The sequence below is a fragment of the Papaver somniferum genome, chromosome 2, assembly GCF_003573695.1.
Source record: "Papaver somniferum cultivar HN1 chromosome 2, ASM357369v1, whole genome shotgun sequence".
In the NCBI taxonomy this organism is placed as follows: Eukaryota; Viridiplantae; Streptophyta; class Magnoliopsida; order Ranunculales; family Papaveraceae; genus Papaver; species Papaver somniferum.
The window spans coordinates 188,327,157-188,354,758 of NC_039359.1; the positions used below are offsets into that span (position 1 = coordinate 188,327,157).

General features: G+C 35.5%; 1 protein-coding gene across 4 annotated transcripts; it reads right to left on the reverse strand.

Annotated features, from left to right (window-relative positions):
* Positions 1 to 9,677: 9,677 nt before the first annotated feature.
* On the reverse strand, positions 9,678 to 15,449 carry LOC113350026 (V-type proton ATPase subunit F-like). Of its 4 annotated transcripts, none has more exons than XM_026594090.1 (6): positions 15,310 to 15,449; positions 11,850 to 11,909; positions 11,294 to 11,375; positions 10,887 to 10,969; positions 9,999 to 10,187; positions 9,678 to 9,862 (listed from the first exon to the last, which is right to left on the reverse strand). In XM_026594090.1, exons 2-5 carry the CDS (start codon positions 11,907 to 11,909, stop codon positions 10,023 to 10,025), a joined length of 390 nt encoding a protein of 129 aa, XP_026449875.1. In that variant the 5' UTR covers positions 15,310 to 15,449; the 3' UTR covers positions 9,678 to 9,862; positions 9,999 to 10,022. The 4 variants fall into 4 exon arrangements, with proteins under 4 accessions (XP_026449875.1, XP_026449873.1, XP_026449872.1 ...); XM_026594088.1 differs by having other exon boundaries at positions 9,678 to 9,948; XM_026594087.1 differs by having other exon boundaries at positions 9,682 to 9,862; positions 9,977 to 10,187.
* Between the last annotated feature and the right edge of the window lie 12,153 nt (positions 15,450 to 27,602).

Consider the following 27,602-nt stretch of genomic DNA (forward strand, 5'->3'; position numbering starts at 1 on the left):
AAATCAGGTGGACTATATCTAACAGGCTGGCCAACAATTGGTAAACAAAAACTGGATGGAGGTATGGGCTTTAGAGATATAAAAGCATTCAACCAAGAACTACTTGCCAAAGCTGCTTGGAGATTACTAAAAAATGAAGACAAACTATGGGGTAAAGCTCTAAAGGAAAAATACTTTCCAAATACTTTAGGTCTACATGCAAAAAAGAGGAAGAACTCAACATGGGCATGGCAGAGTCTACAAGGCAGTATGCAGTTTATCAAGGATAACAGTTTCTGGGTAGTTGGCAATGGTGCTGAGATATAAACCTGGAAGGATAACTGGATCCAAGGGAAGCAAGTTCCACCAGTTACCATCTGTGGAGTTGGATACTGAAAGAAATTTCAGCAAATTGGCAGAACTTATTGATCCCAACACAAAAACTTGGAAGACAAATGTCATACAACAAATATTTAGTCAAGAGGATGCTGGGATAATATTGAGAACCAGAATTCCACAAAGTGCACTTGATAAACTCATCTGGACTCTCACCTGAACTGGAGATTTTACAGTCAGATCAGCTTACAAGAAGATTATGGAGCTAAAACAAGGGGGCACTCATAATGATGCAACAACAGAAAATTTCTGGAAACAACTTTGGAAAATACCTACTTTACTAAGAGTAAAAAACTTCTTATGGAAGTTTTTAACGGATTTTGTTCCATCAAATGAATGAATGGCTCGGCAGATGAATTACCAAGGAAATCAATGTTCAATATGCAATCAAGGCACAGAGACTACAAGACATATTATGTGGGATTGCTCTTTTGCTAGAGCAATATGGTTTACTACACTGGGAGCTAGAAGAAGTATGCCAGCTGCAGATACCAGTATTCAAGATTGGATCAAAAGTTGGTTTTCAAGTGATCTCACGGGATTAATTGATGACTGGGTGGTAAATATGGCTAATGATAGACACATTTTTGTGTCTAATTTGATCTCAATACTATATATTGTTGGCACTCGATTTTGTACTAATTTTGTTATTTTATGTATTTGTAGGTATTTTTTTGGAAATAAATATTCTTGGAAAATTCGGCTCGAAAAGTTGATTTTGGCACCCGGAGGACAAGTGTTATTCGGACTCTCGCTTTTGGATAAGGGGTAACCTAATTACTAAGGGGCACCCCCAGGTCACCCCAAGGAAGATGCTATTCGCACCCCAGTTCAGGATAGGGGGACACCCCTCTTCTTCATTTGAATATCGATTTTGGCGGGAAAAATGTTCACAACACAGGAGAATTTTCGATCGAAGAAATGAAGTAGTGGCAGGCCGATTCAATGGATGAAACTCATTGGGTATCTTCTTATGGGATATAAAGGAAGGTTATGGGTCTTTAGATCGATCAAATTTGGCTAAATAACTCACAATAAGAAATCAGGGCATCACGAGCATAATAAGAACAGTTCACGGGATTACGTGATTTGGAGAAGATTTTTAGCGTGTTAAGTGCATGATTGATGTCCCGAGCAGTAGGAAGGAGTGTGTAGTTGTTAAACAAGGAAAGAAATACATATTATAACGCGTGGAGAATCATTTCAGAGAAGAAAATATTCGGAAGATATTTTCTTTAAACACCGAGTAATGAAGATTATATGGAGTAATTGAGGGAGATTCAACGAGCTGTAGGTGTATAAATATGTTCCCTTGGAGTACTAGAGAGGTTGTAGAGAGTTGGGGGTCGATCAGAGCCTCTGAGGAGCAGAAACAATCGATATCCAGGAACGGGTTCTGCTGCTGATGCTGCCATTAAAGAGCTTGAAGAACACGAAGAACAGACTACCCAGGACAGTCTTATTTTCAGCAGCACCAACAGCAGTAGGCTTGTGTCGTTGTTTACAACATCAAAGTATTGTCGTTGTTTTCTGGACGCTCAGCGTGGGTCGTAGATCCACTGTTTTATCCTTTTTTCAATCTTTTGAACACCTTGTGAGCTTGAATTATTATTTTGAGTGTGTGTTTGATATGAATAGCTAAACCCCAATACTGGGATGAAGGAGGAAGCCTTATTTCACACTTGGGTAATTATATTTAATTCTTTTCATGACTTTTGCATTAATTTTAATTGAAATTATGATTTAAATTAATTAGTTGTGATTTGATTTGATGGGTCATGCTTAGCTTAGATGATTTGATGTCCCATGCTTAACATTTACACCTAATATTTTGAGAATCAATCTTGGCAATAAATTAGAGTCGATATATTTAATATATTTTTCGAGCTATTATTGATAAAAGAATTATTATTTGAACCTTAAGAAATGAAATTGGCGGAATCCTAGTCCCAGTACCTCTCGCCCATTGTGACAAATATTTTGTATATATTTTTATTTTTAAATCTTTACAAGTCCGAGCAACGAACCTTTACTACCACTTTCAATATTACAACAAAATGGCGACGCCGACGCGGACTTGTATATAGGTTTATTTTTTTTATTTTTTTTATTATGTGTTCCTTTTTACTTTGTCTTCTTTCTTGATTTACAGGTTCGAAGTGGAGCACTAAGGACTTGGAGAGGAAAAAGCTTAAAGCGAAAAGTGAAAAGCGAAAAGAGAAGAAAAAAGGACAATTTTAGGATTTAATTTTTAATTTTTAATTTTTTTAGAGTGTGTGAGGAAAACTGTAATTTTTTATTTATTTATTTTGGACTTTGGACTTTAAACAATTGGACTTTATTTTTTTTAACCCTACGGAAGGGTATTATTAAACACAAAAAAAAAAAAAAAAATTATATAAACTGTGTGCAGGGAAGGACGACGATTACTATATCGTCTCGGCCCCTCGGGTTCGCACACGACATAGCAGTCGTGGCCCGAGTCGACGACAACGGTTCATCGCCCGTCTGGTACGGGAGGTAAGTCCAATCGAAACACCCGCGAATCTCCTGCAAGCGGGTTACTGTCTGCCTTAAGGTGATAATTGTTTGAGGACGAACCAGACTGTCTTTATTTTCCTAGTAAAGGGCAAGGCCTGGCCAATACAAGATAAGGGTTTGGATTTCATCACCGCTCCCTTCTTGCTCGCCTTAGGAAAATGAAACCTAACGCGAACCCAAGCTTAAAATTTGGAATAGAACGAGACCGATAGGGTAACGAGCTTAATAGGAAACTCGTTCGAAAAATATTGGTTGCTCTTTAAGCACACTCCAAAGTTCATGATGGTTTCTGTGAGTTGAATGCGTGACTGCGCCGCCTTGTGATAGCGGTGAGGCCTTGGGTATCAAAGCTCCACTGAGCTTCCCTCGCCTCAATTCAACTTACTTTTACTCGGATTGATTCCAGAGGGGTTTGCTCAAATTGCAACGAATTCCCTTTCGAAAGATAGAAGCTGGTCTAGAAACAATCTAAGTGGAGCCATCATGCTTTTTGTTTGCTAGAATTTATAGGTTTGATTTGGTCGAGTCAGCCTTGTTTGTGATTGTGTAGAATTCCTCTGTAGTTTGTGTTTCCTCGGTGATGAATCCTTTTCAGGAGACGCCACCTGAGATGACGTTACGAGAATATATGTCTAGAAATTCTCGTTATCAAGAGACGTCTTCGGAAATGACTCTTGGTGAATATATGCGTGGGCAACGATATATGGATACTCCAACTTTTATTGAGGAATCACCTCTAACGATCTATGAGAAATATTATAAACATAGACCATGTAGTTGGGAACAAAGCTTGAGAATTCGTGAATATCAAAAATTATATTGTGATGATGAGGAGGAGGATGGTGATGATGATTATAATGACATTTCTAGTTCAAATCCAAATAATTTTAATAATTATTCACCTATTCAAAAGGACGAGGATTTGACCAGAGATACCCCCGTTTCAGACGATGTAGTATGTCCTGTTTACGAAACCAAGAAAGGTTTGGAGGAACCGGTTTATCCTGGGAATACTGTTTTAGAGTCATACGATTTAGAAACTATAGTCTTAGATGAACTCGTAGATATGAGTGAGTATGCACCGCAAGATTACAACTTAGAAGAATCAATGACCCATTTTCAAGAATCCGATGACCTACAAATTAGGGAAGTTGTGACTAGTCTATCTAGAGACACTGAAAACTCTAAGTTTGGGGGTGAGTATCATCCTCCATGTGCTTTAACTCTTAGTAAGGTCCCTCACTTGGGACTTGACATCAATGCCTCAACCATTTTACAAGATTATCTTCATACTCGTTTTCCAGAACCTAATGATATCCAACAAGAGTCTCAACTGTTAGAAACCCATCCTCTGGTTGATGTGGTTAACCCAAGCAATAATACCAAGATTGGTTTTGTTTTCCCACCAAATATTTTTCTTCCAAATGTGGGAACATATAGATTTCAAATGTGTCGAATATTAAGTTGTGAGACTAAACCTAAATGCCTTAGGAAATTAGAATCGACACATTTGCTTAAGAATGACCACTACTCTCACTGTGGTCAATTATGTAAGTCAAACCTGATTGACTTAGAGGATCCTCAGTTATTTAGGTTATTATTATTTTGTGATTCTAAGTTCTTATTTGAGTTTTTCCAGACTCTAGGACCTAATAATTTGGATCCAACCTATGAGGAAATGCATCCGAGGAAAATATTTTATTTAGACCCTTTCACAGAACCTGAACCTGAACCACAATTAGATATAAATATCTTAATCAGGAAACTAGATAAGGGCATGCTATATTTGTTCACTTTCTTGGGTTATTATAGTTTCCTTTGGTCAGCTCTATTTCGTTTTGAAGACCCACAGTTATTTCGACTGTTACTTTATGGTTCGAGTTGACTAATCCTTTCCTAAGTCTGGATGAAGACTTTAAACTTAGCACTTCTTGGGAGGTAACCCAATATTCTTGCGACACGGTAATATCTTTCCTTATCTCTTTCGCTTCAAATGGTAAAAGTTTCTCCTTGTTCATGCTTTTAGTTTCATCTTTAGAACATTGAGGACAATGTTAGATTTAAGTTTGGGGGTATGGGAGAAACTTTTTAGTTGCAATAAATAAACTCCAGAGCCTAGAAATTTACACCTATTAAGGATAGCACTAACCAATCTAAGTGGATGGAAACATTTTTGTTTTAGGAGTTGAGGAACCAATCTGACTAGATGGAAACATTTATAGAGTCTATTCATAAAAGCACAGAGCTCAGGTGTTAGAATTAACATGATAGTTTCGCCATATCTCGTCGAGTCCTTTTCACTTTCTATTTTTAGTTTTCTTTTATTTCAAGTGATTTGGTGGGGCACACGATTCAAGTTGTTACCTTTGCTAGGGTGAAATAGATTGACTGAGTTACCTTTTCAAAAAAAATATATATATATATATATATATATATATATAGACCAGACCAGTAGACCAATCGGAATAAATACTAACACTTGGATAGCAATATGTGTGTGTTCTCCCTGTTTCCGTCGCCTAAGCAAGCGTGGAATGCAGGACCCGTGGGAACTATCGTGTAATCTGCTGACAAGAAGCATGCGCTTGGATCAAAAATATCTATTCATGCCGTTAAGTTAAAAAAAAAAAAAAAAAAGGGTTATTGTTCTGTGTAGTCAACTGCTGGTTCCCTTGTATTTGCCAGTTTGTTGATCTAGATTTAAGTTATTGACCGCTGGTTCCCTTGTATATGCCAGTGTGTTGATATTAGTCAGACCGGTATCTCAATCATTTAGGTTAGGTTCATCTTGGCAGAGGCCTTCAGACAGATATGGGAAACACCGTTCACTTTTCAACCATCTACATTTTTCTTTTTCCATCTTCTTAATCTTTTCATGTGATTAGTCTGACTCCGAGTATGATGTCCATCGTGAAACTATCTTAGTAGAGCTTTGTCACTTATATGAATTTTAGTATGCTTGAGTGCAAACTCGTGTACAACAATTGGAATTTCGCATCAGGGTTCTTCCTCTTAGAGTCAACAATTGTATGCCAACCAAGGAGGTTCTTTAGTGCTTTCCAAGGTTCTGCGTAGATAGCTAGGGTCTGGAGTATTGGTTTTTGTGGGTACACCTCTGATAAACCCACCCGAGATTAACTCGGTCACTTTTCAGGAATAAATTTTGCTCGAGGACTAGCAAATAATAAGTTTGGGGGTATTTGATAGACACATTTTTGTGTCTAATTTGATCTCAATACTATATATTGTTGGCACTCGATTTTGTACTAATTTTGTTATTTTATGTATTTGTAGGTATTTTTTTGGAAATAAATATTTTTGGAAAATTCGGCTCGAAAAGTTGATTTTGGTACCCGGAGGACAAGTGTTATTCGGACTCTCGCTTTTGGATAAGGGGTAACCTAATTACTAAGGGGAACCTCCAGGTCACCCCAGGTCACCCCAGGTCACCCCAAGGCAGCTGCTATTCTCACCCCAGTTCAGGATAGGGGGACATCCCTCTTCTTCATTTGAATATCGATTTTGGCGGGAAAAATGTTCACAGCACAGGAGAATTTTCGATCGAAGAAATGAAGTAGTGGCAGGCGGATTCAATGGATGAAACTCATTGGGTATCTTCTTATGGGCTATAAAGGAAGGTTATGGGTCTTTAGATCGATCAAATTTGGCTAAATAACTCACAAGAAGAAATCAGGGCAGCACGAGCATAATAAGAACAGTTCACGGGATTACGTGATTTGGAGAAGATTTTTAGCGTGTTAAGTGCATGATTGATGTCCCGAGCAGTAGGAAGGAGTGTGTAGTTGTTAAACAAGGAAAGAAATACAGATTATAATGCGTGGAGAATCATTTCAGAGAAGAAAATATTCGGAAGATATTTTCTTTAAACACCGAGTAATGAAGATTATATGGAGTAATTGAGGGAGATTCAACGAGCTGTAGGTGTATAAATATGTTCCCTTGGAGTACTAGAAAGGTTGTCGAGAGTTGGGGGTCGAGCAGAGCCTCTGAGGAGCAGAAACAATCGATATCCAGGAACGGGTTCTGCTGCTGCTGCTGCCATTAAAGAGCTTGAAGAACACGAAGAACAGACTACCCAGGACAATCTTATTTTCAGCAGCACCAACAGCAGTAGGCTTGTGTCGTTGTTTACAGCATCAAAGTATTGTCGTTGTTTTCTGGACGCTCAGCGTGGGTCGTAGATCCACTGTTTTATCCTTTTTCAATCTTTTGAACACCTTGTGAGCTTGAATTATTATTTTGAGTGTGTGTTTGATATGAATAGCTAAGCCCCAATACTGGGATGAAGGAGGAAGCCTTATTTCACACTTGGGTAATTATATTTAATTCTTTTCATGATTTTTGCATTAATTTTAATTGAAATTATGATTTAAATTAATTAGTTGTGATTTGATTTGATGGGTCATGCTTAGCTTAGATGATTTGATGTCCCATGCTTAACATTTACACCTAACATTTTGAGAATCAATCTTGGCAATAAATTAGATTCGATATATTTAATATATTTTTCGAGCTATTATTGATAAAAGAATTATTATTTGAACCTTAAGAAATGAAATTAGCGGAATCCTAGTCCCAGTACCTCTCGCCCATTGTGACAAATATTGTGTATATATTTTTATTTTTAAATCTTTACAAGTCCGAGCAACGAACCTTTACTACCACTTTCAATATTACAACAGCTAACATAACATGGGAGATATGGAAGGCAAGATGCAGAAATGTGTTTGAAAACATAAAACCAAACACAGTAGAAACCATTAGAAGTATTCAACATCTTAATGCTTCTACAGGAAAGAATATGCTAAAAATACAAACTCAGGATACAATAACCAGGCATAATACTCCTACTAGCTGGATACCCCCTGCTAAGCCTTATCAATCATTTTGCTGTGATGCTTCCTTTAAAATTGTGAATTCTATAAGATATGCTGGCTGGGGACTAATCCATCGTGATTTTGCAGGTAACTTCATCCATGCCAGATGTGGACATGCCAATGGAGTCTTAAGTGATGAAGAAGCAGAATGCAGGGGATTGCTAGAAGCACTAAAAGTAGCAAAAGAGTTAAGAGTACAGTTTGCTTGTTTTGAGTTGGACGCTCAACTAGTATTTCAAGTAGTAAATGAGAATACTCGATCAACAACATGGGAGAATCACTCAATAATATCAGACATCAAACACAAACTGGCGATGCATCCAAGCTGGACTTGTAAACGTATAAGTAGGAAGATCAATTTACCAGCTGATAAGTTGGCTAAGCATGCAAGAATTCATGCAGTTTCTAAACTTTGGTTTGATTATCTCCAAATTTTATTGCAGGTGTAATATTGGAGGATACGAACAATATAGTTATTTCCAATTTCAATTAATAAAATCTCCTGTTTTGAATAAAAAAAAAGATTAATTTACGCAATCATGCAAGCTTGACATAGAGAACTGCACCTTTAGCAAAACAGTAGACGAGCAAAACAACAAAATGTTGTTGCGACCATTAATGGGTCTTTAACTAGTATTTCCCGGACTACAAACAGTATGATCCAAGATTTTTTTTCTTTTTTAAAATGCCAAAATTGTTTCTTTCTTATACTCTTCTCGAAATCTTAAAAGGTGCTAAAGCTGGAATCCCATTCTAAGGATTCTTTTGGTTCAAAGACTTCTATAGTTGAAAATGGAATTAAGTTAATAGACTGGCCAGGTGGTTGCTAATGAGCTAGCCATAGCCCATATACGCTGGGAAAAACTTGTTTTCCTAGCTCCTACCTGTGTTATAAGGATACTGTAGGAGGACATAATTTGCGTACGCTTAATTTCATCTACTGCGTTTATTTCATATCAGAAAGAGAAAAAAGAAAGAAAAAAAACTTTTATATCACATTCCGTTATCAAGAACAACTTATAAGAACAAGGGTTATGGGTAGTTTCCAAACCCACTGCGTTTTTAGTCGGCCGTCTCCCAACATGTCCAAAGAAAAAAAAACTCCCAAACGGCGTAGTATATGCCGTTTCACTCTTCTCTTTTTTTTCTCACACGACTTGCTGTTTGCCAAGTAGTGTTGGTTACCAACCACTTTTTCATCAAGGTGTATACTTTGGGGTGGAGGGTTTGAAAGACTCCCTAATAGGATACTTTAGGGTGAAGGAGTGGCTCTATCTACAGCCCTTGCTCTGACCCCCCCCCCCCCCCAAAAAAAAAAAAAAAAAAAGAGCACGCCGTAATAGCCGTTTGGTTGAATCTCCTGTTTGGACCACATAAAAAACTAAAAATCTAAGAGCAAGTCTTATGGTGGAATCCATCCATCTTCCACGCCACCTCAGCACTTGGAACTGTGGATGGAAGCGCAAGTGTAATGGTGGAATAGTAGAAACGCTATTCTTAATGAAGCTAAAAAAACGCAATTAAGAATTGAGTTAAAAATACGCAATTAACAATGGAGTTTTTTTTTTCAGCCGTTAGATTTCAACAACTCATTTTAAATCTACGGATAAAAAAAAACGCAACTCTTAATTGCGTTTTTTTAGCTCCATTCTTAATTGCGTTTAACGCCTAGTCTTATTGGCGTTTAGATGGATTCCACGAACCCTTCCACGAAACCGTGGAACCTTGCTTGAATTTTCTGTGGAAGACCCCAACTTGGAAGCCATTAGACTTGACATTCCATGATTTTTTTCCACACTTGGAATAGTTTGGATTCCACCATAAGACTTGCTCTAAGTGCTGGTCTAGAAAAAAGAAGTGACGTTACTTCCAAACTAGCCACAGTTTACTCTTTTTTGCCAACAAAAGTAATAAGATGAAAAACCAACTCAACTTGTATTTCAATCCCTTCAATCAATCCAAACGATAAAAGAAACTTCTCGTTGAGACTTCCACAATTTATTTGAAATATTTTCACAACACGCTCTGTCAATTTGCAGTTACAGTTCCTATAGAAATAAAAAGGAAGGCTACATATTAAAATACGAATAAGGACGGGAATAACACTCGAGGCTCATATATAAAGATAAACAACCTGAAGAAAAAGAAGCATATTGCCCTACCTCATATATAAAGATAAACAACCTGAAGAAAAAGAAGCATATCGCCCTACCGCCTGTCTCCAGCCACTGATTCAGAAGAAAAGAGGTACTTGACTCGTGAAAGAACCGAATCATGTTGTGGATCATATGGATGGTCCTTGGAAGGAATTTCAAGAATTGCGGGGACCGGCTTGTTATAGCTGTCTACTAGAAACCTTATCATGTTTGCCACCTGATAAAAGAAATGCATAGAGAAACTAATTAGGTTTCCATTAGAAACAAGTATACAAAATTTCCAACTATTCAGTTAACCACTGCAGGCAAGGAAAATAAAATTAATCAGAAAGCAGTAATTAGTCGTTTAGGGTGTGATTCAAACTCTTAAGATTCCCCTAAAGATCAATACAAAGATCTAATCTGTGCTACTCATGAGATCCTTCAAGATCAATACAAAGATTCAATTTATTAGTATTACTTCCTACTTAACCCACTCAACTTTATCTCTCCCTTTTCCACATCTTCTCTTTGTATAATCGTAGTCAATAAGACAAATGGCCACTATTAGTTTTGCTCTTTCTTTCTTGTACATCAACCTAAGAAAAATCCGATCCATTCTAAAGTCTTCAACAATGTCGCAACAGTGGTTCATTTTTGTAATCTTATGGTTTTATTACCCTGATGTACCATATCTCTAATCTTTCCAAACCATACATTGTCAGGATAACAATACCAAAGAAATCCCTTGGTAAGGAGTCCCTTTAAAGATTAACAAAAGTTGGTAAAAATTATCAAAAACAAACAAAAAAATAACATAAAAAGAGAAATGCTTGCCAGGAGAAAAGCAGGAATCATTGGGACTAGATAGTAATTATAGTTTAACAGTTAACAACTATATGCTTGCGAGCAGTATGCTATCAATTTAACAACTTACATACTGACTAATCAAAACGATAGCAATATCCTCCCTTGAGATAAAATCTTTGAATGCATCTTCAATTGCTTTTACAGTTGTTTCTGAAACAAAACAAAGCATTTTTACTAAAAAATGCAACAAATAATCTAAAAGAACGAAGGAAGAGGTTGAAATGATAATCAATGTAGTTTGTTCCATCAGCTGAGAGAGTGTGGGCATGAAAAAGAAAACACACGTATTTCCGTAACGTTTCATTGTCAAGTGTATACAGTTACCAAGTGTGTGTCAGTTTTATACCTAAGCATCTACTGCTAAATCAAAGTTCGATTTTAATTTAGAATATGAAGTAGCATGCATATGATTTCATGCAGGTTCTAGCAGAACATATCATAAATCATAATATTCACAGCCAAAGATGATCATACTCGAGTCAACAATCAAGTAGTTTGTCTTCCTACGCAAATCAACGTTGCCCACTCCAGCCAGCAAAAATCCAGTTATAGTGTCCTACATAAAGAAAAATCATGTATTAGAAGGGGCACTACAAACTATATGTGATCCTCAATACCTAACTTGACTCTGAAATATGTCCTTTTAACTTTGTGATGTTACAGAAAGGAAATCATTGCAATTCAGAATACAATCTTTAAAGAACAAAGATACTACTACTAGATCAACAAAAGCAAATAAACTAACAGATACGGAACCAATCAATAAATAAGAGTCTAGAACTCCAATTTTAACTCTTTTTTTTCTTTTCTTTTGATACGGCACAGCTGGACCTAACTCCACAGTTGAGATTCAGCCAGCTGGATCAGCCCCACTGCTGATCCAACCGCCATCTCTAACAACAAAGTCCAACCTCAGTTTTAACAACAGAGGAGACGGGAAATGGGGGATCCAACCCTCCCAAATATGAAATGACCTTTATGAAATTTAAATGTACACGGAGCATATATTAAGCAACTTATATACACATACCTCATCAGCAATCATAGCAATGAGTGCTGAGTTATTAGACGCAGTTCCCCTATTCGCCATCTAAAGACAGACAACAAATTTCTGATGTAAGCGGGAGAATAACACTTGTTAGAGCATATGGGCACAATATTAACTAAATGAAAGCAGGTTTAATTTTCAATGCAAGTATACAACATAAATCATGTAAGCATCAAAGAAGACACGTGGATGAGGATAAAAACACTGGCAAAATCACCATCAAGACTTTCAAATGACTGCACTACTAAATTACCCACCACACCCATCTACCATTTATTTTTATTCGTTGTACTCATAGGTTTATTTAAATAGTGATGGTCTAATATCTCTACCCTTTTTCATGAGGCTCTCAAATAAGGTGTTTAAGCCATTTTCGCCAATGTTTGAAGTTGTCCTTACCATTGCCGTGGCTTTCATAATAAATGGATAACTAAAACCAGTAATATGGACTGTTACAACGGCCGTTACATCGGTTATTTTGGTCCGTAATAATGCTACTACCAATTTTTTTGAAGGAACTACACAAGAAACACAACCAAATATTTCATGTGACGTTTATAACAGCCGTTATTACTGACGTGGAACGGCATAATACACTGCAATAACTGTAATGTGATGTGGTCGTTTCCATTATAGCAGCAGTTCGTCAAACATTGATTCTGGCCACCGCCAGTTAACTAGGGAGTAATATCAAGGTGATTCTTTGACATCTTGATTTCCAAATCCTAAGCACAAATCCTTTATGAACTAAATCTTTCTTCTTGAGATCAGATTTACTTGGTGAAAATGTGATGGCATTACCAGATACATGGGAACCTAGCAGCAGTTATTAACTAATGAAATACATCAGCAGGTTTCTTTTCCCATCTCTTTACTTCCTTCCTTGACCTTCTTTTGCAGGTAACCATCTCTAAAACGCTGGAAACAAAATTTTCTGTTACCTTATCTCCACGTATCACTTCATCATTAAGTCTAGGAGGTGGTAACCCTCAGATCTTTATCCAACCAAATCCAAAAATGATTCAAGCCACTCATTACTTCAACTTCTCAAGAAATTCTTCCTAGTAACATAAAAGCCACTCAGAGCTGGCCTTAATGGCAAGATCCTGACAAATGGAGTATACAGTATTCATATCCCTGTCAAAACTATTCCGGAAACACTTCAACATCAAAAAAAAAATATATACAGACTCTAAACTAACAATGGACAGCCCATAATGGATACATTGATTAAGCCCAGTTTTGTAGATTGGTGCACCAACTAAAACAACTCCCAACCAAAAGGAAAAAAGAACTAACTCTGAGATGACCAATTGCACCCATCTACATGTTCCCTTTTACTTTTTGTAGTGCATTTTTATTTTTTTTGCTTAATCATCACTTTATTATTTAGAAAATAACCTAACTTACCACCAAAATACTAACAAAAGAAAACTCACTCAGATGAGCATAGCACTATAAAGCAAAAAATTGACATCAAGGCTGACTCAAAACTAAAACCAAACACAATTTTAAGAAAAATTCAACAGCCAGAAAGAAGCTCACCCTGGAGCTAGAAACCAACATCTACAACTGACTTCAAACATTGGCATGAAAACCTAATAGTAACAATGGACAGTAACCACGAACAATAACAAACCAGAAATCTCAAAGGTTTCCCTTATCCTAGAGTTCAATTCGAGTGTAATTCCTCGACAGTACCTGCAGTAGATGGACTGACTTGCCTATGATAGAATCAGATTTATTGCAATTCTTCAGATCCTCCTTCCCTTCTTTCTGAGACAAAGAAGTAGTTTGAGGAATAATCTTGATCAAATCTGTGGTTATATTACCATCAATACTCTCTACTATATTTACCACAGTTCCAGGGGCAGGGCGATATCTACAGCAGCTAAAAGACTACCCATATCCATATTAGCATTAGAAGATGCCTCATCAGCTTCTTCACATTCACCATAATCAGACTCTGATCAATTGTCAAAGTTATTATGGTTGAAATCATATAAGAAACATTACCTCCAACGCCCCTTCGAATAATATCCTTACACATTAGAAATCTTCTTCTTTTTCTTTTTGTAAACATTCACTACAACAACAACAACAACCACAACAACAAAGCCTTTAGTCCCAAACAAGTCGGGGTAGGCTAGAAATGAAACCCACGTCGAAGTTGCCAAAATCCAAAGTAGAAAATCATCAACTTATAATATACAGACACCGGATGCCCTACAATCTTACAATGACTTAAAATTAAGGAGCTTCTGGGATTCTGATTATTGATAAAAAAACACCCAATTCAGTCTGAACTCACACTCTATTAAGAACAGTATGATGCAAAATCAACTTCTACCAATACACTCACATAGTACCCAGCGTTTCTAACCAAAGAAGTTTCATCTACTTGAACAGGTCTACCAACAGCTTTTCCGATGAACAAAATCTCTTTCTCCTTCCAATATTTCTAAACCTTAAACCTGGTAAATTCACCCAAACGAAGGCAGAAGAACTTTTATGATTCTCAGGTTTGAAATTTGGTGGCCATTCTCTAATCTTAAGATACTGAAATTCAACCTTCTAAGGACCCTCACTCCGGGTTAAAGTTTGGTCTTTCTCCTTATTTAGCTCGACTGCATAAAAAATCTTTACTCAAAGGAATTGAGAATTTTGACTTTATCAAATGAAAAGGATTAGATTTAATGATAGAACAACATGAATTAGAGGTCTAATCTCTGTAAGAACTAGTGAATTTCGATGATGATCCCTGAATTAATGAGAAAAGAGAGAAGAACTCAAGAACCCAACAATTTTAACGAAAACCCAAATTGCCGAAAAATGACCTCCCTCACCACTTAGTATATAGTACATACATACTGTATAGGACTAAAAACTAAACCTACCTATAGTAGATCAGGGTTATTCACGGAATTGTGTGCGTTCCTATCAAGTATATTAAGCCTTTGTTAAAACCAACATTTTGAATCCTATATCCATAAACTCCAACAAATTGTGGAAACTTCACTACAATGGCCACCATAAATCAACAGTGATTTGACATTAAGCCTCGCAATCACTATAGTAGGAAACAAATATTATGATCACTTAATCACTTCAAAATTCAAATCAACAGCACATGAAATCAAAAATTAAGCATCTATGTAATTAGTCGATTCGAGAGACCAAACACCATCAGAAATAAGAAAACTAGATCCTATTACAGTTAAATGATTACTATAAATTTCAATTAAAATCCTACTAAGAATTAAGAAAATTATGAAATTCTAGCCACAATACATGAGAAACACTAACATGTTGATCTAAGAACTGATTTAGCTCAAAATTTGCTCTTACTAAAGAGAATTACTAACCCTAATATCTCCGAACTCAAAGATACTCAATTATACAACGTAAAAGCCTAATTAACATAGTGGAAAAGAAATCAAACCTCTTTGCTGGATGATTAATGGTTCTTTCTTCTTCTTCGTTGGATATAGAGACAAAACGAAAAAGAGATCCTGGTGTGTTTCCACGAGCGAAGATGTGGTGTTGAAAATCAGAAAACCCGATTGTCAGTTATACCCTTACTGTTGCAACGAATTACTATTGATTTGAATTTTGTGTCTCTGCCTGGACCGTTAAATTTATTTGATTGGTTCTATCAACAGTCTCTAAAGCTAACCCCTATGATCTTCTAATCTACTTCTAATCTAACAGCTAGATTGGCAATCCACGTCAGCTAGGGCAATCTTCTAAGTTTTTGGGATGACTAATCTAGCAGCTAGATTAGCAGTCCACGTCATCTGGGACCATTGTCTAGCGCTGTTTGGTTCAGCGCTTTAAATTTCAGCCATTAAATTAACTTTTGTGATTTTTGTTAGCGATGAACCGTTCAGCGCTAAGGTCACTTTTTGAGCACTGAACCATTCAGCGCTTTAAATTTCAGCCGTCAGATCGACTATTGTGATTTTTGTGATCCGTGTGATTTTTGTGAGCGCTGAACCATTCAACGCTAAAGTCACTTTTTAAGCGTTGTTTGGTTCAGCGCTTCAATCTCGCTGGTAGTTGAACTGCGAGCAAATGCTAGGAGAGAGAACTAGCAAGTGCAAGTGTTAACTTTTAAACCACACTTTTTCTTTCATTTGCAACATTTTTTGGCCAATCTAGCCCATAGGGGTTAGCCTAAACACATGAGAAGTCTGATGGTTCTTGTACTCCCTCCACTACGGTTAGTTCATGAGCATCTCCAACAGTGGGTGCTACTAATCCTATGTGGAGTTTTTATTTAGATCCTTATTTGTGGGGTTATACATATGTAGCAAAAAGAATAGTGATTTTCTCATAAACCATCTCCAGTAGTGTGGGGTGTTAGGTTTATGATTTGTTTTTTTGGATAAAGATAAATATGATTCATTTTTTCCTATTGGTTTAGAAAATTTTATTTAATAATAATAATTAAAAAATAATCAAAAAGGTGACATGGAGGTCATTTCCAAGGTCTAAATAAAACTTTGTCTAAGACCTTCATATTTATTTTGACACCCTTCCTACTTTATAGGACCTACTGTTGGAGATGAATTTAATCTAAATGAAGTTCTAAAATCCTACGTGTCAAAAAATAAATAAAACTCTCACCCTCTGTTGGAGATGCTCTGAGCCACCGTTTTATCCCACCAAAAAAAACCAAAAAAAATCCTAGACACCCCGATTCCTTTTTCACGTCACATTGAGAGTTGCGCTAGCTTTCCTTTTCATTGGTGGCTAACGAAATCCCAAATTCTGATTGACTTAAAAACTGACTAATCTCTTATATTTTATGGCCGTTAATTTTTTATAAAATTAATTCGATCTCTTGCTCCACGTTAACAGATAACGTACACCCTCCTTTATGTTGGTTAGTCGACAAAATCCTTAGTCTTGATTGTTTGAAATTTTATTCATACTCTTACACCACCATATTTACGTCTTTATAAAATCAAGACCACCTATAACTTAGGTTTTTCTGTTTGTATATTTACAGGGAGGTAGCCAAATGAGATTTCAAATGACTTCTGGGGAGTTTCCAAATCTATTGTTATTCCATTGAGATCTTTGGAGAGTCTCTCAATGTCTCTTGTTATTGGTTAGAGACTTTTTTAAGTCATTTAAATTCTCCGAAACTCCATGTTATTGGATTATGATTTCGTAAGAGTCACTCAAACACTCTTGTTATTCGAAATAGAATTGAAAGTCATGGATTTGTAATTTTCAGAGATTTGGAGACACTTTTTTTGAAAAATAGGCATGGTATAAGTCTCTCCCCAAGAGGTGATATTTTGGGAGACTTGAGAATTTGAGAATTTTCTAATAAAAAAAAGGGGATTTTGGTAAACACCATAGCCGAGATAACCCTGTTAACGAAATGATGGAGGGTTCCATTTTTTTTGTCTTTCGTGTAATCTTGTGTTGCCTTTATAACCACCTCTAAATTATATGATTAAAAAAAAGTAAAAACTATCGCATACAAATATCATGGACAACAAATAAAATGTGGGACGAGTGGAATAAAGAGAATGGAAATTTAGGCATAAAACAACTATGATAAAATTTATTTAGAAAATAGACACATATTTCATTAGTTTTTTTTTTCATTTCCATTAGGTATTCATGGTACTTTAATGAACATTGTAATGTGGATAAAAAAAAATTTGTAGACATATTGAATTTTTCAAGAGATATTATACATTTTTTGTCTCAACAAGTCACAAAGACACTCTACAAATCTCATTTTTTTGTCTCCACAAATCACAAAGACTCTCTAAAATGCTCTCAGAGAATCATTAAAAGTCTCTAAATTTTCAGAGAATCTCCGGGAGTCACTCAAACTAAAAATCTATAGAAATTCATTGAAATCTCGTTTGACTACCCCATGTTAGTTGTTGGGCAGATTTATTATTGGTTGCAAATAAAATGTCAAATAGATAGTATTCAAGATATAGAAAAGTATATAAGGGTGGTACATATGATTATTGGGGATGAGAATTAATGTGAATGAAAAATAGGGAAAGTGGTGATGGGAATAAGAAAAACCATCTAAATCCCCAAGTTAATTTAGGAAAAATCTAGGAAATCTCGAGTATGTCAGGAATTTATTCGTGTTGATTTTTGGCGTGTGTATTTACTTTCGAAAATGAATCTAAAATTCCAAAATCACTTTGAGAAAACCCGTATATACGCCTAAAATACACGAACACACCTAATTGTTCTCAATCAAATCCTATTAATAGAATTTCTTGCTCCTGATGGTAAATTTCCCACCTATTTTTTTCACTCAAAACCTATTAATAGAATTGACGTTTAGTAATAAAATTTAAGATCTTATGCCAAATTGACGTTTAATAATACTCCCTCCGTTTCTTAATTTTAGTCCGCTTTGACTTTGTAAAAATATTAAGGAGATCATAATATTTTATTAGACTCCCCTTAGTTATTTACCTATTTTGTTTTGATAAAACCGTTGATATTAAAAACTACCTAAAATTTTCTTTCTTCTTAATTATTCATTCCTTTTAAAACAAAAATAAACATAGCTTCTAAAATTAAATTCCTTATAAAATTTATACGATCTTTTTATTTCACAGCTAAATTTGTAGAATATTTTCTCCTTTACTTCATTGGTTATATTTTCAAAATTTAGATATCTTTTAGTTTTTTTTTTTAATTTATTTATTATTTTTAATCCTCATAGCAATTTTATGTAGTTTTTAATATTAAGGTTTTTATCAAAACACTTATTTATTTATTTATTTCATATTTATAATCCTCAAGGTATTAACACATTTGTTTCCTAATTATACAAATATTCTTTAATATTTTAAATTAGGTTTTGCTAAAAATAAATTTATATGTATAAAAGATTTTAAGGGTATTTGAAAGTTTATTTTAAAAAAAAATACGACTATGAACAGAAATTGGACACAATTCTAAAAACTGGCGAAAATGGAATAACGAATAAAAATAATAAGGGAGTAAAATTCAGTGACAGAATTATAGTTGCGGTATTGAGGCTTTCTCTCTGAATTACAGTCAAGAGTGGAAACCCTAATTTAGCCTCTAATGGAGATGTATACCAAGTGAAAACAATGTTCTTTTCTCACTTTTTTCGTTTCTTTTTTATATCAGAATTTCTCACTTTCTTTTACATCTTTTCTCTGTTTTATTTGATTTTCATCATGTCATTGCCTTTTAGTTATATCACTTTTTAAAGTTTTCTAGGTGGTGCACGGTTTCTCAATTTAAACCAGAAAGAAGTTAGAGTTTATGTTTTATTTTGATTTTTGAGTTTCTACTAATTTCTCCTTTACATTCTTATGTTTACTGATTTCGTTTTTCTGGGATTTTATAGGTGAAGGTTTTTCAACATCAGCTGGTAAAATATATATCTAGGAAATATTTGGATTTAGATTTGAAATTATGTTTAGGGGCAGAGATAGGATCTGTGCATTGTTTTTATATTACCCCAAAATTTAGAGGTAACAGTGGTTTTTGGTTTCCATATTCTGAAAGCTGATGCTTTACCGACTATCAACGACTCGTAATTACTTATCTTATGTGATGATGTTTTATCTTGATGATGAATCCTCAATTATTTATCCAGTTGTGCTCTCTCATTTAACTGCTCTGCGAAGAGATTCAATAGGTCCGAAGATCTTTGCTTCAGAAGCACGAAAGGTTTACTATTAACTCATTGTTATAGTTACTACATATTTTCTTGATAGAGTTACTACATTATGGACATAACTTCCATGCTTGCTTTCAGTTATCACAAAAGGAAAATCTTTTGTTTGTCAATACACCCATAAGAAGATAGAATAATACCACCAATCCATCAAACTCATTAAAGTTCAAAAAGTTCTAACACTTTCAAGTTCATAAAACCTAGAGATCAAATCCATGTTACCAAGTTCTTACAAAATCAACTAATGATTTAAAAATGATTCATAAAACACCCAGAAGAACAAAACTAAGATCATAAGAAAAGAGTGATTTTATTCTGCTTTCGAATCTTGGTATTTCAATGGTGCTGCTTTCTTTTTGCTCTTGTGATATGATTGATTTCCTTTTGTCTCCATTTTCAAGCCTGCATATGAGAATTATTCTGGCCATTATCGTATGCGATATCAAAATAAAATTCATACGATATTGTTTCATTGAAAATAATTGGTTACTCGCTGTTTTTTGAGAACTTAGAGGGGGTTTAAAGAACAAATTAATTTAAAGATTGTTGGTTGCAAAATTGAGTTCAAATTGGTAACCCAATAGAAGTTTCTTTTCACACCTACATAAAGGAATTGAATTTCATTTGTGGGGGTAGAGTTTGATAAAGCCTTAAAGTGTGTTGATAGATCTAAGATTGATGATATTATAGTGGCGATGGTGGAGGTCGTTACTAAATTGAGATTAAGTTTTACACACTTAGGCATGCTGGTTCCGCTCATATTTCTTCACCAGGTAGCTTCAGGATATTGTTGGTAAAACGTATGTTTTTAGCTCACTAATAGAACAACAAATATACTAAAAAAGTTGAACCTAAATAAGATCAATTCAAATTTTAAATTTCTTTTGTTTGCAGTTTGTCCCCGGGTGTTAGACATAAACAGGGAATAGATGTTTTAAAATCACGTGCATTCATCACATGACCTTATTGGTGCTGGCTTGGATTAGGGGATTTTTAGATGGCTGGGGGTAAAACGTTCATTTTACGGTCCAAGCGTAAAATCGTCATTTTGGTAGACTAAGGCAAAATCGTCGCTTTGCTGAAACGTCCAATCTAGTCGAGGTACTCAGACCCATAAGTAAGGTCAGCTGCCATGCCATGCAGAGAACGTGTAAACTCAAATACAATTGAGACAGTGTGAAGCCCCAAACTCCATCCAAGAAAGCGTTCAAGACGGATTTCAACTCCTGAAGAAAGAGAAGCTATCTTGAAGCTGAAGAAACCTAGTTAAGCCAAAGAACCTCTATCATTCTGAGGCGAAGAGCCTCCATAACTCCTAGGTGAAGAGCCTCTGTTTCTTCGAGGAAGAGAGCCTTCATTGCTCCAAAACTAAGAGCTTTCAATGCTCGAAAGTGAATAGGACTTCATCACTAGAAGGTAGAAGATCTCTTTCTCCTATAGGTCAACTTTCGACCACTCGCCTCAGGTGAGGCCAAACAACTCAAATCAACTTTCACGATTTGGTCACGATATATCTCATCCAAGATGCTTGTGATCTCCGCATGACACATACCGATATATCAAGCCTTCTGGAGATCTTCACATGACTCCAAATGACCTCCATGAGCAAACATATGCAAATTTGTGACGACTCGTAAGAATGCTAACATATCATACAACACATCACATACAAAGGTTGATTACGTCAAAAATAGGGGGATAATAAAATTAGGGTTTTGGTCTGGAGGTTTACAGAAACATGTGGGCATTAGCCTATCCACACATAAAGAGAATAGTCTGTGAGGAGTCATCTTAAGGATATACTAGACAAGTTATTTATCCTTATCTATTATTGGGATCTAGGAGAATGTGATGATCTTCTCTCTTTATCGTTATCCCACCGACTAGAGATTAGGGTTTTTACAGATCTATTCTAATATAGAATAGTTAGAATAAAAAGTTCTATAAAACTCTCTCTCTTAGTGTCTCTTCGTCTGCATCGCTCTGCAACTGAGAAACTCTAATCTCATCTCTTTAGGTTTATTATTTCTACTAAGACTGGAAACTAGAGAGGGACTAAAGACTGGAGATGTACATCCGGTAATGACGACAGAGAAGTTGTTTGCAATCGTCCAAAACAGTCGGAGATAAAAAAAAAAAAGTGTTAATGGGTCTGAATTTGGATATTGCTGGTGTGTTTGGACTAGGCCTTTGGACCATGACTTGTGCGGTCCTATTTGAAACTTATTGTGCAGCACTACATATATCTCAACAGAGACAGAAAGACGGGGGGAGGCGGCTACAGAGACGTAAACAATAGAAGAGAAGGGTTTGTGATTTTTGTTTTCTATTCCGTTTTTGATTAGATAAGGATTTATTTATATTGATTCATGGTTTTTGAGAAAACCATGTCTAGCTGATCCATATGTTAGGGTGAAATGATGAATTTGTAGGTTATTTATTTTATATCTTTGAACAAGGTTTCTACCAATTGAACTTAATGATAATGTTTGTGCTTCTATTTCAATATTTTACCTTCTAGCTATATTTTTCATGTTTTACCTTCTAGATATAATTTGACTTAGAAGATGGCTAATTTTACACAACCTCTGGGAGACCAAATTATGCTTAGATATAATCAGGGAATAAAAACTGGTTTTCTGTGTGAGTCACAAGGAAAATTTTCGCAAATGTCTTTGTTTGTGGATCCAAGAAATCCTTCTATTGTTGTTAGATAAAGATCACTCATGTTGTTCTCTTGAGAATGACATCTAATGGGGAAGAGATAAATTTTGAACTTGTTCTTAATTGTTATACCATTTTGGGGAGTGCGAATGTGGAATTATAGGAGATTAGTGTACCTTTTTTTTGAAGCAAAAAAGTGATTTTATTAAGAAACAAATTAAGGAGTTACATTCTTAGCATCTTCAGCTAATTGATGCATGATTTCCTCTGGTGAAACTAAACCCCAAGTATGAGTAACACCATCTACTCTAGCTAATTTTGAAAGAATGTGTGCAACTTTGTTCCTTTCTTTGGGAATATAACTAAGTTTTCAAGAAATAAAGTATTGTTTAATATCTTTGATCAAATTTCCAAATCTCCAATCCGCATCACCTTGATTTTTATTTACTGCATCTACCACTAACTTCGCGTCAAGCTCAAAGACCACTCTAGCCAGGTTTTGCTCCTTTTCCCATTTCACTTCTTCCAAAAGACCCATGATTTCAGCTTGCTCCGTGTTTCTAACTTCCTTTAAATGGATGCATTTTGCTGATTGTTGAATTCCTGCAAAATTACGCACTATTAGACCAATACCACCAAGATTATTTGCATATTGAAAATTTGGTATGTTATCTTTAGTCTCGATAACTTTTTCGTGTAGTTCATTATGATCCCTTGTTTTTCACCTTTGTCAATTTTGTTGACAAAAAGGGGGAGAATTATTTAGTAGTTTTCTACTATGTCATATGGCTTTTTTAAGCATTATATAAGGGGGAGTGAATTACAAGCGTAGGTTTCACCTGTTATGCAAAAGAGATAAGTAAGGACTAAGGGGGGAAACATATTACCGCAATATTGCTTCAAAGTCCAATTGCTTCAAAGGTAGGTAAAAATCCTACGCACCGATATAACAACCATTGAGTAAATGGACTTTGTCATTCTAGAAATGCTTTAAAAAAGTATTCTCATAAGTTGTTATCATTACGGATCTTCAACAATAAAGGTGTTGAAACGATCATACACAGAACCATAGAAGAACTTGAAGTATAAAGAATTTAAGAAAATGTTGAAGACTCAAGAAATCAAACATGATTAATATTTGAGATAAAAGGTTTATTTTATTGAATCCTTATGTATAGATAGTTTTGTCTCTAAAGTTGACAAAATGGGAGATTGTTAGAAAATTATTCGGTCGAACTCGCAAGTTTTGCTATCTCAAGATATTTGTCAATATTAATTGCACAAAACTATATCTTTATTTCTAGTCTAATAAAGTCAAGTTTAGGACTAGGATTAGAATATGGTAGTTAAGTATCAGACATCGTAGAAATAACCCTCAAAGATTGAAGATTGGAGGAAAAACGAAGACATTTGCGAGAACTTCATCAATAAAGAGGTATGTGAAGATTTTCTATCTCACAACATTTTCTATTCTATCTTATGAGAGTATATCGTATAATTTTAGTGATTTAATATTGGAAAGTAGAAATTTTGAATCAAGCTTGTATAGATATCTCTCTCGAGATCCTTAACAATCTTGGCTAAGAACAATTTATTGTTCATGAGCTATTTTTTGTTTCAAGTTGATCATTTAGAAATTTTCCAAGCAATGATATTTATTTTCAATGGCTATCGGGAATGTTTCAAATTGTTTCCTTATTGATTTGAGCTCGATAATATGGGGTGGTGCGTATACTCAATACGCGTACCTTAGGACCTAACTATGAGAACTGGCTAAGGTGCACATACCTAGTACGCGTACCCTTAGAGCTTGAGTTCTTGGACTATTCATAGGTATGCATACCCGGCACGTATACCTACCCTGATTCAAGCAGAAGCCCACGAACTATTTTACAAATATGTTTGGATTTGCTACAACTCTCATACACACTTCTAAGACAACTTTCTTCACAAAATCCCTTGAATTTAGGATCATGGTTTAATTCTTGAGTGTTATTGAATACCACTTATGCTTGTGAGTTCAATAAGCATACTTTCCAACATGAACCATCATCGTGTATGGTTTCATAACACCGGACTATAGTGCATATTATTCTGTGTATTTTCAAGGAAGACATCTCACACATTTACATGTATTCCTAATAATAATTTCGTCTGAACTGAGAAAGTGTTTGCTTGGATCTCAAGTTATTTTATCTTGAATTCAGATCCACCAAGAGCCATGAAAATCTATAAAAAAGAGAGACTCTTGCAACTGCATTTATTAATCCCTGGTACTCTTATGTCTTGGTTACTTGCTAGAGCCATCCTCTATAATTTAGGTTTTCTCTGAGAAACATAATTACTTTACAACATTGAAGAATTCACTTAGGTATTCGTGAAGCCCGATCAGACTATCTTTTACCTGATAGTTCGTGTGTACAGATCATGTTCTTATTGACCTTTGAGGTTTTAGAAATCTCAGATCAGGAATGAAATAGATAGAGATCATAAAGTTCTATTCGTGTCAGACTTTGTGATTTCTCAAATAGATGTTTATACCCTTCTTCTTTGATTTATTTGAATTGTTCTTAAAAGGTGGTTAGTAATCTGCTTCTCAGCTAACTGAGTGAAAGTGTTCCTGATTTGATAGGTTTCCAGGGATTTGTCTATTGTAAATAAATTCCAAAACTTAGATTTCAAAATAAAAAGGAAAATAAAATATGCTTGTTTGCTGGGGCATATTGGTATCAAAAGTCTTCGCTGAGGTTGAAGCAACTCTTAGGATGTAAAGGACGTCATCTAAGGGACTCAAATGCGCAGAATCTTGCGAGGTTCAAGAGGAGTAAGGACCACGGATGCAACTGAATTTATTGGAGGGTTAATTCGATCTCAACTACATCCCAGTTCGAAGTATGATAGTAGGCAAGTGTCTGTAGCGGTTTAATACAATATGGTGTTCAACCTAGATAGTTTAAGTCCTTATAAATTGGAAAAAAAACAAGATTTGTTTTTTTTTGAATTCATATCTTGAAATATAGATTGTAAGTTTCATACTTGTTAGAATACTGATACGTATCGATCTTTGTACCTTGGTAGCTATTACTATAAAGGCAGATTTCAGAATAATAATAGACGAGAAACTTAGAAAACATAACACAAGTAGAAATTCGAAGAAAATATCTTCTCTAGATTATGAACAAGAAAACGATTACAATTCTCTCTTTGTTACGCTCACAATCTTCTCTAACAGTGGATTAACCTTAAACTGTTTTCCAAGCTTGCACAAGTTGTTCCAAGCTTTCTCTAGGTTTTTTCTGTCTAGTATCTGTGTGTCTAGTTGCGTCAATATCAAGAACACGCTAACTAGCTTGGTTTGGTTTCCCAAACCTCTTAGGAATATATTTCCTTTTGTAGGACTAATTCCCTTTCTAGGTATATTACCTAAACTAAGAATACTGCTCAAAAAAATACTCCTTCCTAAACTAGGAAACAAGGAATCCTTCCTAATATAGGATTCTATCCTCAATTCGTCTTGAGGATCACTAGTTCCCAGAGAAAGGAAGATACACCATGTATCATGCTACCCCCCCCCCTCTAGAACTTGAACTCCCGTGAAAGTTATATTTGTAGTTTAGAGAAATCTTGAGTTCTTTTCACCCTGCTGAACCATGTCTCCTTGCCGGGAACTTGACCTTGACATATACTTAGAAAAGTCTCATTCTCTTCCTGGCATGTCTTTGTCGCTATTTGCTCCATAATGCAATATTCTTCGAGTGATTCTTCTCCACCAAACCACAAGTCTTCCACATGTGTCAAGATCATCTTGTCATCTCCATCATCATCTAGTAATGGTGGTTCAAACATACTTAACCTTCTTAGTTCTTGTTGTTGTTGTTTGGTAATGTATTCCAAACTAACTCTACTCGACTTCTCTTCAAGAGAACGTATCACAAGGAGAATTAACTTTGTATTAGCATTCTCCAACCGTTTATCCCGATTGGCTGTAATCAAGCTTGCTCCCTCAAGAGGAGAGTCAATAGCTCGTATTACAAAAGTTCTCCCATCTTTGCTAAAGGTATACTTATGCTCCCTCCTACGTAAAACCGCAACTCGATCCCACAAGTAAGGACTACCAAGTATAACTTGACAAACATCCAATGGAACCACGTCACATGTAACCTCGTCAATGTATGACTCATCAAAAGCAAACTTGAACGTGCACTGCTCTGCAACCTGTAGACCACCTTTATTTTGAAGCCACCCTAAAGGATAGGGTTTCGGATGTTTGAAAGTTTTCAAACCCAACTTTTCTACCAAAAAATGTCAAAGTAAATTCTTCTGACTTCCCGGGTCAATAACAACATCTATTAGTGTTTTCTTAACCTGCATCTTAACCGTGAAGAGTCGTTCCCTATTATCGTCCTCCATAAGTTCTTCTGTTGCTCATGCCATTAGAGAGAGCTTTTGATTAGGTTTTGTTAGTCCTTTGACTTCTTTTGGAACTTGTGTGACTAGTGTTGCCGTTATGGCTTCTTTCTTCTGCAACCCTTTTGGTTTTAGATTAGGATATTTCATCCAACACTTATCAACAACATGCCCTGTTTGTTTGCAATGTTTACAAACTAAACCTTCTTGGTCGTTAGACTTCCCTTTATCTTTTCTCCTTTCATCTCCTTTAGCGACGAAACTTCCAGACTTTCCCTTGATGTTTCCCTCAACATCAGTTTTCTTAAGCCTACCTTCAATAACATTAGCTTTTGTACTTGCTTCGGAGATAGTGTCCACCGAAAACATCTTTAACTCCTTCTGTATATACTCATGGAACCCGGAAATATATTTCATATAGATAATATAATCGTCTAAATCCAAAATCATAGCTTGATTATGAAATTTCGAAGTATATTATTGCACGGTTTGGTTGTAGGTCTGCTTCAAGTTGTATCACTTGAACCATCTCTCCTCAAGGTAGCCAACCAGATAAAACTGTTTCCTTACAACTGCTTTAAATCTTTTCCACGAAAATACTCCCTTACCTAGGTTTTGTCTTTGATAAGCTTTCCACCAGGTTAGCATGCTTTTGAAGCTTCAATGCTGCGAAAGCAATGTTTTCCTTTGAACCATATTTAAAGAAAAAAAAAAAAGTATCTAGACGTTCAATCCAATCATCCAATTTTTATACATCGACACTCGCATCGTAAAGTGGAATATCAACACGAAAATAAATTTTCAGATTCTTACCATTCGGTTTAGTTAATGTAGGACTTTTAAGAAACTCACTTTTCTTCTTTTCGTCATCCTCATGTTCTTCCGAATCGTCTTCTTCAGAATCATGTTTTTCCGAAGCTTCAGGTGAAAGGTGTAATTTTTTTTCTTTGTCC

Coding starts and splice junctions, on each gene's coding strand:
- LOC113350026 (XM_026594090.1), bottom strand. CDS start 11,909: ATGGCGAATAGGGGAACTGCGTCTAATAACTCAGCACTCATTGCTATG. Junction 11,376..11,849: donor TTGCTATGATTGCTGATGAG/GTATGTGTATAT, acceptor TTCTTTATGTAG/GACACTATAACTGGATTTTT. Junction 10,970..11,293: donor CTACTTGATTGTTGACTCGA/GTATGATCATCT, acceptor GTTTTGTTTCAG/AAACAACTGTAAAAGCAATT.